Source organism: Bombina bombina, chromosome 6, assembly GCF_027579735.1.
Source record: "Bombina bombina isolate aBomBom1 chromosome 6, aBomBom1.pri, whole genome shotgun sequence".
Taxonomy (NCBI): domain Eukaryota; kingdom Metazoa; phylum Chordata; class Amphibia; order Anura; family Bombinatoridae; genus Bombina; species Bombina bombina.
In genome coordinates this window covers 894,396,698-894,415,704 of record NC_069504.1, presented here as the reverse complement: position 1 = coordinate 894,415,704, position 19,007 = coordinate 894,396,698, and the positions used below count along the sequence as shown (strand labels likewise).

Sequence of the window (19,007 nt, the reverse complement as noted above, 5' to 3'; positions counted from 1 at the left end):
GGCTTAGTTTATATTCGGCACTAATGATCCCCCTACTAGCTCTACAACCGTTTGCAAGATTTCACTACGTGGGGAGTAGTGTTGGCTATCTCTGTTACACCCCTGCATCTGAAACTAAGCGCTTAGGGATCGGTTAATAGACTTGTCGCTTTTACATACGATCCCTTTGGGCAGGACTGTGTTGAATCTGTGTATCGCATATATGCCTCCCGATGATGACTCTTTAGGAAGAAGTGTATTTGTTTTGAGGAGCTACTAAAATTACATAGCCAGTGTGTGGTAAAGCCATATATAAGTCATTAGTGAGCCTGTTAGCTTTCCCTCCAGCTGAATAATTTTGTTGGCTGTGTCTGTACCATTTTCAACCTATTGATTCAGATGTTGCTCTATATCATCTCAGATCATCATGCAAGAGTCCAGATGGGACGCAGAACTTGACCACGCAGACCCTAGTCTGTTGCATAGGGTGAATGCCCGATATAACTCACTATATGTGAGATGTTTAATTCCTATATTGAACTTTCTTTCTATTCAAGTCTGCTGTCCCTTTAATGTTTCACTCCATTTTGTCTGACAATTTGTTACAGTCCATCACTATCTGGTTTTAGTAAGTTAGAAACCATACAGTTCAACGATCTGATAATAGCTATCCCTGCAGGTACATACACAGGAGTTTCTGTTGTTAACGTTTTTTATGTATTTTCTTGTAATAGGTTTAGTTGTCCTATATATATATTGATATGCCAATATTGCCAATATTACTTCCTCAAAATCCTTTGGCTCTAACTCCATCTCATTCTACTAGGAAGGATGTTAGTCTGAACTTTAATTATACTGCTCAGATATAGATCTATAACAATCAGACCAGATCCTACTAAACTTTTGGTTAGCTAATTATGTATAAATCCACACTACATGCTTGCTACTACACCACTTTATATTACTTGTCTACTAATGCCACTGTTCAGGTGGGATTTGCGACCGAGCTGTATGTAAGATTGGCATACATTTGAGTTACCTTCCCTCTTAGCGTGTTATAAGTAATATCCCTGATATATCCGATACCTATACGTATTGTTTATACTGTAAGTCCCTTAATAGAGTTCAGTTCAGCTGCATTAACCTACAGTCTTGCCAGACAGTAATCATTATCTTACCATATTTTAATATGGACACTTATTTGTGTGTTCAGGAATATTTGATGCTTATGTGATAGATCAATACGCAATAAGCTATGGCTACCAGACCTGACCTAAACAGGTCCAGCTTTGTGCTGAATGTTATGCTACATGCTATTATATATTGTTTGCTTACGCACACTGTTACTGTAGGGCTATAAAACTGCGCATCGTAAATGCTCAGTACACATAAGAGGTAATATACATGTAGGTGGGAAAGGTGTGACACTTTTGTTAGTTTACATTTATAAATTGCTATCCTACAGTTATCTATTGAAAATTAACACCCTATACTTCATCTAGCATTTTGTCGACATGCGCAACACTGCCACCCTCTGTTTAGTATAGTATCCCATACCCTTTTTCAGGAGGCTATTCAATCAGATAATCTTATAGCATAGGTAGTCAGCTCATAAATAGTTTATTATTTAAACTCTCTATTACAGTGGAGGGGAATTGTGTTTAATTTAGCACCAGGCTGAGCTTTGTTATCTTCACTTGTGTATATTCTATGAAGATATTTCTTCATGTTAGGTATTACTCAGTCAATGTGAGCTGGAGGATTTGTGTTTAGACGTTCAACTTCTACAATTTATACTGAGTATTAGAGAACATTGAAATGTACATGCCTGTATAGCTATTAACCCCTCATATGTTGACCCACTGTACCTTCTGTCTCCCTCAGCCGGCGGGGGAGATGGGAGATCTTTTGAGATAACATACAGGTTACCTTACCATCTATCTTTGTACATTATGCAGATACTCTGTATCAACCATGGGAATGATCTCATCTAAGCCTATGATATGGTAAGAAAGACCTATACTATTGTGGGTTGAAGGTTTGAATTAATCCTATACTACCATAGAGATGTTACTTTAGTGTGTGAGTACAGGTTTTAGCTAGTAACAAGTATAATACGGCCCCGCTTATATTTGAGTGTGGTGGATGTGGGATAATAGGGTTTATAAAAATATACCTAGTGCCATGTCAGAGAAAAGAGAATAATTGGTCTGCATTGACTATATTTTAATGTGAATTCCTGGGGGGTAATATATTAGCCATTCACCCAATATGGTGAATCTTTTTTGTGGTGTTAATCCACAACCTTTCATTTATTCAGTTTTATAAATCATGCCCATGAGTGGCTATATATCACTATATTTTCCTCCAGCATTATAAGCGAGTAGAGATGGGTTCAGGAGTGACCTATTGAATTAGATTGGAGGTATTTAAAATTTAAAAAACTGAGGTTTCTTAGCTAAATATGTTTCGATAGCAATATATCTCAATTCGTTCACATTTATTTTCTTAGGTTTATACTCATGAAACTGTCATATATATGATTGAACATATTCTGTATATCAGTGTTATATGTCAAAACCTCAATAAAAACTTTTGATTTAAAAAAAAAAAAAAAACGCTACTGCGCTTTTAAGAAAACATAAAATGTGACACAGTTGAATTAACAATGAGCCAAATATGTTAAAACAACCAAATTTTAACAGAAAATGTATAAAGTTAGCAGAGGATTGCACCCACCAGCAAAAGGATGATTAACCCCTTAATACCCAAAACGGATAACAGTTGAAATAATAAACGTTTTTATCACAGTCAAACACACTGTCACAGGTCTGCTGTGACTGATTACCTCCCTCAAAACTAGTTTTGGAGACCCCTGGGCTCTGTAGAGACGTCCTGGATCATGGAGGAAGAATATAGGAAGACTGTGACTAAATTTCTACTGCGCAATAAAGCGCTAAAATAGGCCCCTCCCACTCATATTACAACAGTGGGGAAGCTCAGTAAACTGTTTTTATTCAGAAAAAAAACGACAGCCATGTGGTAAAAATCATGCCCATAAAGTTTTATCACCAAGTACCTCAGAAAAAAACGATTAACATACCAGTAAACGTTTTAAAAATTGAAAATTATGAAGTGTTATTAATAAGCCTGCTGCTAGTCGCTTTGACTGCAGTGCAGGCTCAAAAATTACTTTAATATTGACAGTATTTTCTTAGTGAAATTCCATTCCCCAGAAATACCTCAGAGTATACATACATACATACATATCAGCCTGATACCAGTCGCTACTACTGCATTTAAGGCTGCACTTACATTACATCGGTATTAGCAGTATTTTCTCAGTCAATTCCATTCCTTAGAAAATAATTTACTGCACATACCTCCTTGCAGGTGGGCCCTGCATGCTATCCCCTGTTCTGAAGTTACCTCACTCCTCAGAATGGCCGAGAACAGCAAGTGGATCTTAGTTACGACCGCTAAGATCATAGACAAACTCAGGTAGATTCTTCTTCTAATGCTGCCTGAGAACAAACAACACACTCCGGTGTCGTTTAAAATAACAAACTTTTGATTGAAGAAATAAAAACTAAGTTTAACACACCACAGTCCTCTCACACGTCCTATCTTTAGTTAGGTGCAAGAGAATGACTGGGTATGACGTAGAGGGGAGGAGCTATATAGCAGCTCTGCTTGGGTGATCCTCTTGCACTTCCTGTTAGGGAGGAGATATAATCCCATAAGTAATGGATGACCCGTGGACTGACTACACTTAACAGGAGAAATGTAAAGTTTTTTTTTTTATTTGCTCGCATTTGGCGGTGAAATGGTGGCATAAAATATACCAAAATGGGCCTAGATCAATACTTGGGGTTGTCTACTACACTACACTAAAGCTAAAATTAACCCTACAAGCTCCCTAATTAACCCCTTCACTCCTGGGCATAAAACACGTGTGGTGCGCAGCAGCATTTAGCAGCCTTCTAATTACCAAAAAGCAACCCCAAAGCCATATAAGTCTGCTATTTCTGAAAAAAGGGGATCCCAGAGAAGCATTTACAACCATTTGTGCCATAATTGCAGAAGCTGTTTGTAAATAATTTCAGTGGGAAACCTAAAGTTTGTGACAAATTTTGTGAAAAAGTGAACTTTTTTTTTTTTTGATCGCATTTGGCGGTGAAATGGTGGCATGAAATATACCAAAATGGGCCTAGATCAATACTTTGTGTTGTCTTCTAAAAAAAAATATATACATGTCAAGGGATATTCAGGTATTCCTGACATATCAGGGTTCCAATGTAACTAGCGCTAATTTTGAAAAAAAGTGGTTTGGAAATAGCGAAGTGCTACTTGTATTTATTGCCCCATAAATTGCAAAAAAAGCAAAGAACGTGTAAACATTGGGTATTTCTAAACTCAGGACAAAATTTAGAAACTATTTAGCATGGGTGTTTTTTGGTGATTGTAGATGTGTAACATATTTTGGGGGTCAAAGTTTTCCATTTTTTCCTCATATTTTATTATTTATTTTTTTAGTAAATTATAAGACATGATGAAAATAATGGTATCTTTAGAAAGTCCATTTAATGGCGAGAAAAACGGTATATAATATGTGTGGGTACAGTAAATGAGTAAGAGGAAAATTACAGCTAAACACAAACACTGCAGAAATGTAAAAATAGCCATTGTCATTAAAGGTCAGAAAATTGAATAATGGTCCGGTCATTAAGGGGTTAAAGGGACACTGAACCCAAATTTTTTCTTTCATGATTCAGATAGAGCATGCAATTTTAAGCCACTTTCTAATTTATTCCTATTATCAATTTTTCTTCGTTCTCTTGCTATCTTTATTTTAAAAAGAAGACATCTAAGCTTTTTTTTATTCAGAACTCTGGACAGCACTTTTTTATTGGTGGATGAGTTTATCCACCAATCAGCAAGAACAACCCAGGTTGATCACCAAAAATGGTCTGGCATCTAAACTTACTTTCTTGCATTTCAAATAAAGATACCAAGAGAATGAAGAAAATTTGATAATAGGAGTAAATTAGAAAGTTGCTTAAAATTTCATGCTCTATCTGAATCACGAAAGAAAAAATTTGGGTACAGTGTACCTTTAACCCACCCACCAATTCACACTTCCACCCCCAACTCCCACTTACAGATCAGAATGATTACAGCAATAACAGTTGTGATCAGCACCTAAAGGATTATAAAAAAAAATCACTAAAAGTTGTTTTGTTTTTTTATGAGGAGGTGTATATATAGCTGTGTGGCACACTTTGTAGGAGTGATCTCTCTGCCTCTCTCGCCTCAGATCACACACTGAGGACAGAGAGAGCGCGCAAGAGGGAGTACAGGCAGGCTGTCAAATGGTATCAGAGATTGCTTGTCACCACGATCACATTACTCTAATGACACCGATTGGCTCCTGAGGGACTTCCTGAGTTGCAATGGCAAGTCCCTGCGTCAGATCCAAGTGGATAAGTATTACAGGGGGGAGCAGGGGGCCACAGAGGTTAGGATGTTCCATGCCGTCCTAACGTTGTTAGAGCACAGTGTTTCCTGGACAGCATCGAACGTCGTCTAGGGGTTTTTAATACATACTGTGTAGCCACAAACGTTTGGTCTTGACATGCAACAGAAAGGCACTTTTTTTTCTTTACAATCTTAATGCCAGTTCTCAGATAGCACTGATTTTCTTACCTTTCAAACGACTGATATCTTCCATCTGATGAGACACATTTGTTTTCAGGCCAAGCTGCACAGAGACAAAAAAAGTTTAGAGATTTAATAGTAGTGAGAAGCTTTTAACCCAATAATAATTAATAGGTCTTTACTTAAAGGGACAGTCTACAATAGAATTGTTATCGTTTTAAAAGATAATCCCTTTATTACCCATTCCCCAGTTTTGCATAACCAACACAGTTATATTAATATACTTTTTACCTCTGTGATTACCTTGTATCTAGGAACCTTCTTCCAGCCCCCTGATCACATGACTGTGACTGTTTATTATCTATTGTCTTGCATTTAGCATTGTTTTGTGCTAGATCTTAAATAACCCCCTGTGCCTGTACACAGTGTTATCTATATGGCCCACATGTACTTTTAGTCTCTTTGTGTTGAAAAGGAATTTAAAAACCCTGTGATAAGAGGCAGTCCTCAAGGGTTTAGAAATTAGCATATGAGTCTGTCTAAGTTTAGTTTCAACTAAGAATACTAAGAGAGAAAAGCAAATTTGATGATAAAAGTATATTGGAAAGTTGATTAAAATTACATGTCCTATCTGAATAATGAAAGTTTAATTTATACTAGACTGTCCCTTTAAATAGTTTCCTTTGTTTATATGTATTTATACCAATTACATTACCATTTATCCTATAAAAATACACAGCTGGAGAAATGGACTAGTAAAATTATAACTAACAGGATTTTAGTAATAATATTCCCTTTCTCACAATCTGGGTGACAGCACATGAAACAGGAGATGACCTATTACCAGTTCATTTCAAACCACCACTTGGAGAAAAGTAGAAACTTTAAAAGTGTTCTATTGGAAAATCCTCACTTCCTGCATAATTCTCTCTCTCTAGTTTTATTGTTTAGGAAAAGAAGGAAGGGGAAAAGGCAAAAAGGAAAAGCCATAACCCATAAAACAAGATAACAGGAACCTGATTTTGCCCAGAAAAGACAGGTGCATTAATGGGTGGCAATTTTAAAGAAATTATATGCTAATAACTACTAAGTGGCTATCATAAAATAAGCATTTTTTAGAGAAACAATGCATTGGCTCGAAAGGAACGCACTGAAAGCCCTTCAGTGGCTTTATGAAGTTGTTGGCTAGGGGCAGTTAAATACTTTGCAACATTATACAATTTTCTGTTATTTAGAAATGTTACTTAAATGATGTAATTAATGAGTGCTTTAGATGGATTAACATAAATAGCTCAAATTAAAGCCAATATTAAGCTAATATTACATTTTTTATGAGTGGTCAATAAAATCAGCCAGGCGGTGAGTCCATTAAATAGGTTCTAAGGAGAATACAGAAAAGAACTGACTGGCCCTGGAAGAAAAGGTGAAGACAATCCAGAACCTAGACTGTTGCCAGGCAGATAAACTGTTAAAAGTGACGGAGAGTAGAGGAATCTTTGGAAGGCTCAGCATATAAAATGTGAAGCTCAGGACATACAGAACTGAAGATGTGTGACCCACTGCCAGATCATAGAACGGGGTCATAACCACTGTGTTATCAAGGTAGGGGGGAAAATAGAGATGTCTTACTGGCCTTGTGAACGCTCTGGAAACTATGCCTGTGCTAAAAGGAAAAGACAAGTTAGAACTCTTGATAGTTGAATGTAGGGTTTCCAGGCGTTTAGTATTCATCTGGACAGCCCAGTATTTTAAACATAAACATACAAGACATATAAATGTCCATTTTTATTTTTTTTAAAGACACTAAGGGCCTGGTGATCAAAAACTTTTTGTAAGACCTTATATTGTAATATAGGAGTATTTCCTTCACATGAAGAACACTATAGAGTGAAACATATCTCAAGATAAAATTTGTGTTTCTACTGATAAGAGAGATCATCTCACCCGAGCGGAGAGCTTGAGATCATCAGGCCGTGTTAGCTTAATGTAAAATACCTAATATGGCTCAATGCATTACAAATATGTAGCAGAAACAATTGAGGGGCAGTAAAAAGGGTCAAATCACTGGCAGTCAAAGAGGAAAACGTATTGCTCTGTATTGTTACTTACAGCCAAGGGGTAAAATGACTGCCTGGTTATGAAGAATATACATAGTAGGCTCATAAGTGGTGGCTAAGGTACAGCTTTTGAGGGGAAGTATTGTATGATGCCACTTACCATTGTGCCTAGGCACCTACAAACTATCCAGTATATTTGTGGCAGCCATAGCTGAAGGAAAATCAAAAGAATGGTGGGTGGGGTGGGGGAAATCTCATAAGTATCCTTGAGCTTTATGAAGTACATATACAGACCCGTTTCCACAGCACCAAGAACACAGTAAAGTAACTTAATTTTGAAGATGGGACATTTGATTAACTAGTTGAAGGTATGGAAGGAGAAAAATCTCTTTCCTTCTGGCGAAAAACACGAGAAATTTGTGAAAGAAAGAAAACAATCCCTGTCCACCATTGGAGGAGTGATTCAAACTCCTTCGGTGAGTAGTTCCTGCACAAGAACACTTTGTAGAGAGATAGATTTAGTGGAAATTGTTGCTGGAAATATAAAAAAAAAATCTAGGGGAGAAGGGATGTAAAACATTTTGCACCAAATATTCAAAGGGATACTAAACCCACATTTTTTATTTTATGATTCAGATAGAGAATACAAATGTAAGCAACTTTCTAATTTACTCCTATTATGAATTTTTCTTCATTCTCTTGCTATCGTTATTTAAAAAAGCACGAATATAAGGTTAGAAGCCGGCCCATTTTTTGTTCAGCACCTGGGTAGAGCTTGCTGATTGGTTTGTTACATTTAGCCACCAATAAGCACGCGCTACCCAGGTGCTGAACCAAAAACGGGCCCTCTCAAGCTAACATTTCTGCTTTTTCAAATAAAGATAGCATGAGAATGAAGAAAGATTGCTAATAGGAGTAAATTAGAAAGTTGCTTAAAATTGCATGCTCTGTCTGAATCATGAAAGAAAATCATGAATCAAGAATGTTATTCGGGACTCATTTGTAAGGAAACCGGAGGCAAATCCTAACCCCTTGCACCTGAATAAAAACTGCAATATCAGGGGGGTTTTTAGCAAAAGATGAAAGTGTGGAGAAGCAAAAAAAAAAAAAAAAAAAAAAAAAAAGAACGTTTATCATCAGTACATTTTATTAATAATGATAGAGCAAAACAAGTTGTTTGCCCTTGAAAGGTAATAAACACATAGGGCCAAATTACAAGTGGAGTGATATTTAACGCTCCTGCTCAAACATTAGCTGCGCTAGAAGTAGGCTTTTTGCGCTCATCGGGTTGTGCTCGTATTATAATTTGAAAGTAAACTGTTTCCACTCGCGTGCTAACCCGACGAGAAAAGCTGAAGTTAGAATATCAAGTGCGCGTTCACGTATTCCCCCATAGAAGACAATGGAGAAAAAAGAAAACTACTCACGAGCAAACCCGATTACATATTCCCATGGGTGTCTTTGAGGCTCTAAACCAGGGTACCAGGACTTAATTATAAGGTGCCAGTGGCTTCCTGGCACCTAGGTTTTTTGAGCCCTGGTCTAAAGGCAAATGTTGCTTTACAAAAAGTACAGTTCAGGATTTATTTTAGAATATAGAAATGGGATGTATCATGCCATGGTGAAAAGTGAAGGGAAATGATTCAATATTTAATCTTGCAAAACCTAATGTAATTACAAGATTTTGCAGCAGTCTTGCAAAAGATTAAAACAGTTATTGAGGTTGAAAAATGATTAGGACTTCAGCAGCTGAACTCACTAAACATCTTGTCAATACATGATTTTTCTGCAGTCTTGCAATAAACTAACATACCGAGAGAGATACTTTTAGTTCCTTATCTGATAAATCTCTGCTGAAGACAAATTAGTAGTATTTATTATCCCTTTAAGACATATTGGAGAGCAATAGGATTACTTCTATATACCTGATGGCCAAATTCCCAGTACAAGGGTACGCAAATCAATATTTTAGAAGCCTTTAGGGCCACATATTTACTTATAGGTAGTAAACAAGCAAATATACACAAACATTGTTTAGTGGCACAGGACAAGATATATAGTCAGTATATGTATGTATGTATATATATATATATATATATATATATATATATATATATATATATATATATATAATTATATGGAAAGAATTGTTTTAAGCACCCAAAGAGAAGAAGTCAGGAAGATATACTGACACACTATTCAGCACCATTTTTTCCGCAGTATGTCGCAACCACAAGCAGAATCAGCAGGAACAAGCAGTGGGGATATCATAGGAGCAAAAGTGTTTCATTACACAGATGAGGAGGCTCAGGACATATTATTTGACACACTGACCACAGGACCCACAGAAAGACCAGTAGAACACATAACATCACATATATTGAAACTAAAGAAAAGAGAAAAAGATCTTGAGCTACATGGCCAGTATCTCTCAGAATATTACTGCAAAAGATTTATACCCAGAGGCTTTCGAGTAAAGAACGTACCAACACTTGGGAGGAACAATCCTAATTTCTGCGAGAGGTGGTGTAACATTTTAAATAAATGTGCATTGGACCTTATCTTATTAGTAATACAAGAAGTAAGGAGCTTGATCTCACAGTTGAAAATAGAGATAGAGATATATACCGCAGAAAATAATGAGACCCTAATGCAGAGAGGGGAAGAGGATTGGGCAGAAAAACTACAGGTGCAATTAAACCAATATCAGAAAGAATTAACGGCCTTTAAAAACAGAAAATTCGAGGCAGTACAGGAAGACTACAGGGATAAAAAGGTATACAAGTGGACTTTAAAACCAGAGGAGAGGCAAAGAATAAGGGAGTACCGACCAAGAAGATACAGAGCTAGGAGACCTGCCAACCTAACAACAGTGGATAGCTCTGGATCAGGAACGGATTCTGACAATACGTCAGAGAGAAGGACCCAGAACAGCATACAATATCAAGAAGGGGTGATCACTAGATCAAAAAACGCCGAAGGGGACGTCCCCACCCAAGGAGGGGGCAATATAAGGGGAAGACCTCCACGTCGAAGACGTTAGAAGAGGATAATATAGTGATCAACTTAAGCCAGAGGATACTAACAGAGACTGATATGACACTACTGAGAAAAGGATTATCGTTTGTGCCAACAGGGTTATCAGACATCTTTGATCTGCATGTGGACATACAGCGGTTTCAAAGACTACTAAGATTGAAAGAGCACTTCGGGCCAAATAAAATAGACCAGCAGATGGGTTTTAAGAGAAAGAGTACTTTTGACTCTAAAAGCAATAACCCTAATATACAAACTTTCAGTAGAGTGTTAGAAAAGGAAATGCAAGGATCCATAAAAGATCAACAACAATGGGTAAGATTCAACCTGACTAAGGGTGAGAGAGAGTCAAAAGATAAAACGATAGTGATCAGAAGAGCTGATAAATGAGGGGCGATTGTAATTTTAGATTACACCTATTATAGGGAAGAGATCTTGACACAGCTGGGAGATGGAGAGGTATATTCCAAGCTACCAAGAGACCCAACAGTGAACTTCAAGAAAGACATCGATGGATATCTAAAGGAAGCCCTGGAGGACAACCTTATCACAAACGATACTATGAACTATCTAATAAAAGACCACCCTAAAATACCCATTTTCTACACACTACCGAAAGTACATAAGAGCATGGAAAGACCACCTGGAAGGCCGATAGTCTCAGCCATAGACTCATTATTGCAGCCATTGGCCATCTATATAGACAGTATATTGCAACCGCATGTGCAAAATATGAAAACCTACATAAAAGACTCCAACGATGTTATCAAAACATTAACAGAAGTCCCACTAAAAGGAGGGGAATGGCTAGTGACCCTGGATGTCACTAGCCTGTATACGGTAATACCTCATAATGAGGGACTATCAGCAATTAGGAAAAAACTATTAAGTTGCCCTTTTGTGGGACCGCCAGTGGAGTTCATTTTAGATCTTTTGGAGACATGCCTGAAAAAGAACTATTTTAGATTCGAGAGGCATTATTATCAACAACTGATAGGAACAGAGATGGGGTCCAATGTGGCCCCATCCTATGCAAATCTCTTCATGGCAGAATTCGAAAAGAGGGGCACAGAGTGCTTCAAGAGAGAAGAAATCATATATTTTAAAAGGTTTATAGATGACCTGATCATAATATGGTCAGGAAGAGAGGAGGATCTACTCATCTGGTTTAATGAACTAAACACAGAATATAGTACTTTGAAATTCAAAATGAATAAAAGCCAGAAAGAGATAGACTTCCTAGACCTAAGAATCTTTAAAGAAGATGGAAGGTTGGGTACAACTTTATTCCGCAAGCAAACAGATAAAAATTCCCTTCTAGAAGCAACAAGCTGCCACCCACCAGCACTAAAGAAGGCTTTACCCAAGTCACAGTTCGTTAGAGTCAAAAGGAACAACACCGATAGAGATCGAGCTAAACAGAAGAAATGAAGGATTGTTTCCTAAGGAGGGGATATCAGAAGCGAATATTGGAGAAACATATTCTGGAAATTAGCTCAGAAGATAGAAAGGAGATACAAGAAAAGCAGGATATGGAGGAAGAAAAAATGACTCTGGTCACGACATATACAGCTGACAAGAATGGATTAAATACAATCTTGAAGGATAACTGGAAGATATTGAGTTTAGAAGAATCCCTCCCATTCAAAAGAATGAGTAAACCGAGGATTGGATATCGGCGTGGGAAATCCCTAAAGGATATTTTACAACTCACTGACCCAGTGCATTGTTACTCCACCAGAACATGGCTGGAAGAAGTTAAGCCAGGATGCTTCAAATGCAGTGGGTGTACTACCTGCAATGGACTAATTACAGGACAGTTTTTCCATCATCCAAGAAGTAGGAAGAGATACATGCATAGATACAGAATGACATGTACTACGAGCCATGTAGTATATCTGCTACATTGTCCGTGCAGTTTATTTTATGTAGGGAAAACATCAGACAACCTACGGATGGCCAATCACAAGAGCTCAATACGGGCGGCCATAAAAAACCAAGAATCTGATCAACCAGTGGCTCGCCACTTCTTAGAAAGCGGACATAATGTGTCTGATCTCCGCTATACCTTAATAGATCATGTTCCGGTCCCTAGAAGAGGGGGAAACAGAGATAGGATCCTGCTGCAGAGAGAAACGAGATGGACATTTGAGCTTAATACCCTTACACCAAAGGGACTGAATGTTAAGCTGGACTGGCAATGCTTCTTCTAAATTTTACTAAATTTACTAAAGAGAAGCAAAAACAATAGTTATCTAGTTGTAAATAATATGTGATGCAGTTGCAGCAGCTTTAACTATGTATTTTCTTAGATCATCAGAATTGAACTAGTTTAACTATGTGTTTAACTATGTGTTTAAATATATCTTGAGGAATTAAACACATAGTTAGAGTTATCACCTGACTGATGATGCAATACAGTTAATATATTGGCTCCTATTAATATTACAGGATTAATTCCCCTAATAGGAGGAACGCTACCAACAGTAAAATATGATGTAGTCGATAGATTGCTAATATAGCAAAAGAAGGGAAGGATAATGACATACTGTATGATGTTTTTATTGAGTTTAAGATTTGTATACGATAGAGTATAAGTTTTTTGTTTTTGTTTGTTTACACAGGGTTACTAAGGTGAAAAAACGATCACTGATTATGAGCTCCCTAGTTACAGGAGACGTCTATAATGACGTGAGTATGCTAGGGTTGGCGACTTCCGGTGGTGAGACCTGACAAAGAGTGGCGTCTCATATAGGATGACGTCATAGGGGCGCCGGGTAAACACCGCTAGAAGCCGCATGGATGAGAGGTGAATATACAAAGCACATACTAATTAATTAAATTGTTTATGCAAATGGGTATTGAGTAGGGTATAAGAATTGTAATGATTTGAGCACATTGTAAGTAAGTCTGAGGACGTGGGTGAAACCCCGAAACGTCACTGGATACAAAGTAAAGAAAAGTTTGTGAATATAAAACGGAGAGTGCCTGCTTTTTTCCGATACTGTCTAAACTTGCCGCTGTGCACCCCGGATAGAAAGTTGAGAGTGCTAAACCTAAAGGAATTATATATATATTATAATATATATTTATTTATTTTATTTAGTTCTGCTTTCCTCAAAGGACTGCAAAAACAAGTGCCAAGGGCCACATGTAGCCATCAGGCCACCAGTTGGCTATCTCTACTTTACATGATAAAATTATTCTAGCAGGGAAATGTTTGTGTAAGAAATAACCTTTTTTTAAATGAATAATGTGCAATAGGTTACACTAGTCTTTACTCTCTCTTTACATATCCACAGTATTGATATTTGTTTATCCAATCTAAAGTTACACACATCTGAAAAACAGCGCTTAATGGTCCAATGTGGTTTGATTTGTCAGCCAACATTCAACTCTCAAATCAGTTAAAAAATGTTTTTTTTTTTTGTTTTTTTTTAAAAAGTATAACATTTGCATCAACTATAAAATATTTGATGTTAAAAAAAAATATTGATTTGTTCTGCAGGATTAACAAAATGTACGATCTGACCATCCCTTGGTTTCACTTAATAGGATCACTCTGTGAAGACAATCAATAAACTAGACAGCTGGTCAATGTGACTTGTTGCCATTGAGACAAGAAGCCATGACCCTATTGTGAGACTAGAGAAATGCAGAGAAAAGCTTGCAAATATGTAATTGTGTAGCAGCATAACAGTTACGGACTGCAGAATACAGATCCATTTTTCATGGAAAAAAACATCCTTATTATTAATTATTAATAATGATAAAAATAATAATTCTTATAAGGAAAATGAAACGTATTAGGGTGGATTTAATTTAAATTTATTTAAAGGGACAGGAAACCCCAAACATTTCTTTCATGATTCAGATAGAATATGCAATTTCAAACAACTTTCCAATTTACTTCTATTATCAAATTTGATTAATTCTCTTGTTATCCATTTCTGAAGAAGCAGCATTGCACTACTGGCAGCTAGCTGAAAACATCTAGTTATCCAATCACAAGAGACAAATGTGTGCAGATACCAATCAGCAGCTAGCTCCCACTAGTGTAGGATATGTGCGTATTCTTTTTCAACAACGGATACCAAGAGAATACAGCACCTTTGAAAATATAAGTGAATTTAAAAGTGTCTTAAAATGACATGCTCTATCTGAATCATGCAAGTTTAATTTCAACTTTCCTATCACTTTAAATCATGGTTTCCTACATAAAAGCTTCATTTTTAGAATAACTACTTTTCATATTATTTGCTATTTATTTTAGAAAATTACCTCTAAAAATATTTAGATAATTAAATTATTGGGAGGTGAACTATCTCCAGATGTACTATCTTTTCAGATGTACTTTATTGGAAGGAGAAAAATAATCTTTACATTAAAAGGGACACTGAATGCAAACAAATTAAATTGTTTTTAGAAAAATGATCATGATCAATCTAATTTAAATAATTCTATTTAAATAAAACAATATTATAGATTTCACTATCTTTTTACTGCTAGCCACTCTACGGTTGCCACCTGTCCAGGAATGACCGGACAGCTGGGGCTTCCATTTCTGTGTCCGGTTTTGAGGGAAACAGCTAGAGACAAAAAAAAAAGTAACATTCCGCAATGGCAAATTACTGCACATGACTACAATTATTTCTCTCCCTTGTGTGTGTGTCTTGTGTTGGAGTGTGTCTGTATCTGTAAGTGTCTTGGTGCATGTGTGTGTGTGCACGAGAGTGCGAGAGAGAATTAGTAGGTTGAGTTGTGTATGAGTGTGTGAGAGATTGAATATCTATGTGCAACTTTGTGTTTATGTGCTTTTATACATACTGTGTATGGTGCAAGAGTGTTTGGTTTTGGCCTGAGCTAAGGTTAGCAACCCTAAGCCCCCTCCTCATATTTAGGTCCTTGTGTAGATCTATTCCATTCCAAACAATCTTCTAATCATTGAGTTTCTTGAAATTTAGAAAGGAGTTGCTTCTGTGTAAATAGATTTGCAGGTGGAACAATGGTATTAAAAGACACAGTAAAATAAAAATGAACTCCTTAACACATTATCTACTGGTGCCGGTGGGAGGTGAGAGAGGAAATCCATGAGGCGGGTGGGGAGAGGGAGGGCCCTACACTGCAGAAAGAAATAATAATAAAAGGGACAGGGAGGGAGGGATGGGGAGCTACACTACAGAAAAAAAAGTCGGTGGAGGGTCCCTAACTAACTAATGATCGTGGGAGAGGGGAGGTTGGGGACCACTGAACTACAGAAAATTGTTTAAAAAAAAAAAAAAAAAAAAAGCTGCCAGTACCCAAGATGGCAGGCACTGGTTATCAAGGGATCAAGGAGGTTGGAGGGTAAGGGGGATCCTAGACTGCAGAAAATAGAAAAATTTAAAAAAAAAAAAAAACTTAAATCTTCATGATGTCTGCCAGTACCAAGATGGTGGTGACCAGTGGAGGGTGAGGGAGCAAAAACAGAATTTATGCTTACCTGACAAATTACTTTCTCCAACGGTGTGTCCGGTCCACGGGTCATCCTTACTTGTGGGATATCTCTTCCCCAACAGGAAATGGCAAAGAGTCCCAGCAAAGCTGGCCATATAGTCCCTCCTAGGCTCCGCCCACCCCAGTCATTCGACCGACGGACAGGAGGAAATATATATAGGAGAAACCATATGGTACCGTGGTGACTGTAGTTAGAGAAAATAATTCATCAGACCTGATTAAAAAACCAGGGCGGGCCGTGGACCGGACACACCGTTGGAGAAAGTAATTTATCAGGTAAGCATAAATTCTGTTTTCTCCAACATTGGTGTGTCCGGTCCACGGCGTCATCCTTACTTGTGGGAACCAATACCAAAGCTTTAGGACACGGATGAAGGGAGGGAGCAAATCAGGTTACCTAAACGGAAGGCACCACAGCTTGCAAAACCTTTCTCCCAAAAATAGCCTCCGAAGAAGCAAAAGTATCAAATTTGTAAAATTTGGCAAAAGTGTGCAGTGAAGACCAAGTCGCTGCCTTACATATCTGGTCAACAGAAGCCTCGTTCTTGAAGGCCCATGTGGAAGCTACAGCCCTAGTGGAGTGAGCTGTGATTCTTTCAGGAGGCTGCCGTCCGGCAGTCTCATAAGCCAATCGGATGATGCTTTTAAGCCAAAAGGAAAGAGAGGTAGAAGTCGCTTTTTGACCTCTCCTTTTACCAGAATAAACAACAAACAAGGAAGATGTTTGTCTGAAATCTTTTGTAGCCTCTAAATAGAATTTTAGAGCACGGACTACGTCCAAATTGTGTAACAAACGTTCCTTCTTTGAAACTGGATTCGGACATAAAGAAGGTACAACTATCTCCTGGTTAATATTTTTGTTATAAACAACCTTAGGAAGAAAACCAGGCTTAGTACGCAAAACCACCTTATCTGCATGGAACACCAGATAGGACGGAGAACACTGCAGAGCAGATAACTCTGAAACTCTTCTAGCAGAAGAAATTGCAACCAAAAACAAAACTTTCCAAGATAGTAACTTAATATCTATGGAATGTAAAGGTTCAAACGGAACCCCTTGAAGAACTGAAAGAACTAGATTTAGACTCTAGGGAGGAGTCAAAGGTCTGTAAACAGGCTTGATACTAACCAGAGCCTGAACAAATGCTTGAACATCTGGCACAGCTGCCAGTCTTTTGTGTAGTAAGACCGATAAAGCAGAGATCTGTCCCTTTAGAGAACTTGCAGATAATCCTTTCTCCAAACCTTCTTGTAGAAAGGAGAGAATCTTAGGAATTTTTATCTTATTCCATGGGAATCCTTTGGATTCACACCAACAGATATATCTTTTCCATATTTTATGGTAAATCTTTCTAGTTACCGGTTTTCTGGCCTGAACCAGAGTATCTATCACAGAATCTGAAAACCCACGCTTCGATAGAATCAAGCGTTCAATCTCCAAGCCGTCAGCTGGAGGGAGACCAGATTTGGATGTTCGAATGGACCCTGAACAAGAAGGTCCTGTCTCAAAGGTAGCTTCCATGGTGGAACCGATGACATATTCACCAGGTCTGCATACCAAGTCCTGCGTGGCCACGCAGGAGCTATCAAGATCACTGAGGCCCTCTCCTGATTGATCCTGGCTACCAGCCTAGGAATGAGAGGAAACGGTGGAAATACATAAGCTAGGTTGAAGGTCCAAGGTGCTACTAGTGCATCTACTAGAGTCGCCTTGGGATCCCTGGATCTGGACCCGTAGCAAGGAACCTTGAAGTTCTGACGAGACACCATCAGATCCATGTCTGGAATGCCCCATAATTGAGTTATTTTGGCAAAGATCTCCGGATGGAGTTCCCACTCCCCCGGATGGAATGTCTGACGACTCAGAAAATCCGCCTCCCAGTTTTCCACACCTGGGATGTGGATCGCAGACAGGTGGCAGGAGTGATCCTCCGCCCATTGAATTATTTTGGTCACTTCTTTCATCGCCAGGGAACTCCTTGTTCCCCCCTGATGATTGATATACGCAACGGTCGTCATGTTGTCTGATTGGAACCTTATGAATCTGGCCTTTGCTAGTTGAGGCCAAGCCCTGAGAGCATTGAATATCGCTCTCAGTTCCAGAATGTTTATCGGGAGAAGAGACTCTTCCCGAGACCATAGACCCTGAGCTTTCAGGGATTCCCAGACCGCGCCCCAGCCCACTAGACTGGCGTCGGTCGTGACAATGACCCACTCTGGTCTGCGAAAGCTCATTCCCTGGGACAGATGGTCCAGGGTCAGCCACCAACAGAGTGAATCTCTGGTCTTCTGATCTACTTGAATCATTGGAGACAAGTCTGTATAGTCCCCATTCCACTGTTTGAGCATGCACAGTTGTAATGGTCTTAGATGAATTAGTGCAAAAGGAACTATGTCCATTGCTGCAACCATCAACCCTACTACTTCCATGCACTGCGCTATGGAAGGACGAGGAACAGAATGAAGAACTTGACAAGAGCTTAGAAGTTTTGACTTTCTGACCTCTGTCAGAAAAATCCTCATTTCTAAGGAATCTATTATTGTTCCCAAGAAGGGAACTCTTGTCGACGGAGACAGAGAACTTTTTTCTATGTTCACCTTCCATCCATGTGATCTGAGAAAGGCCAGAACGATGTTTGTATGAGCCTTTGCTTTTGACAGGGACGACGCTTGTATTAGAATGTCGTCCAAGTAAGGTACTACTGCAATGCCCCTAGAACCGCTAGAAGGGACCCTAGTACCTTTGTGAAAATCCTTGGAGCAGTGGCTAACCCGAATGGG

At 38.3% G+C, this 19,007-nt stretch overlaps 1 protein-coding gene across 2 annotated transcripts in view; it reads right to left on the bottom strand.

Annotated features, from left to right (window-relative positions):
- GOLM2 (golgi membrane protein 2) overlaps positions 1-19,007 on the bottom strand; it is a 214,438-nt gene that overhangs the window by 168,114 nt on the left and 27,317 nt on the right. For both annotated transcript variants that reach the window (XM_053718468.1, XM_053718467.1), the window contains exon 2: positions 5,686-5,740. In XM_053718468.1, the coding sequence (XP_053574443.1) occupies positions 5,686-5,740 (55 nt within the window). The remainder of the gene's footprint in view (positions 1-5,685; positions 5,741-19,007) is intronic.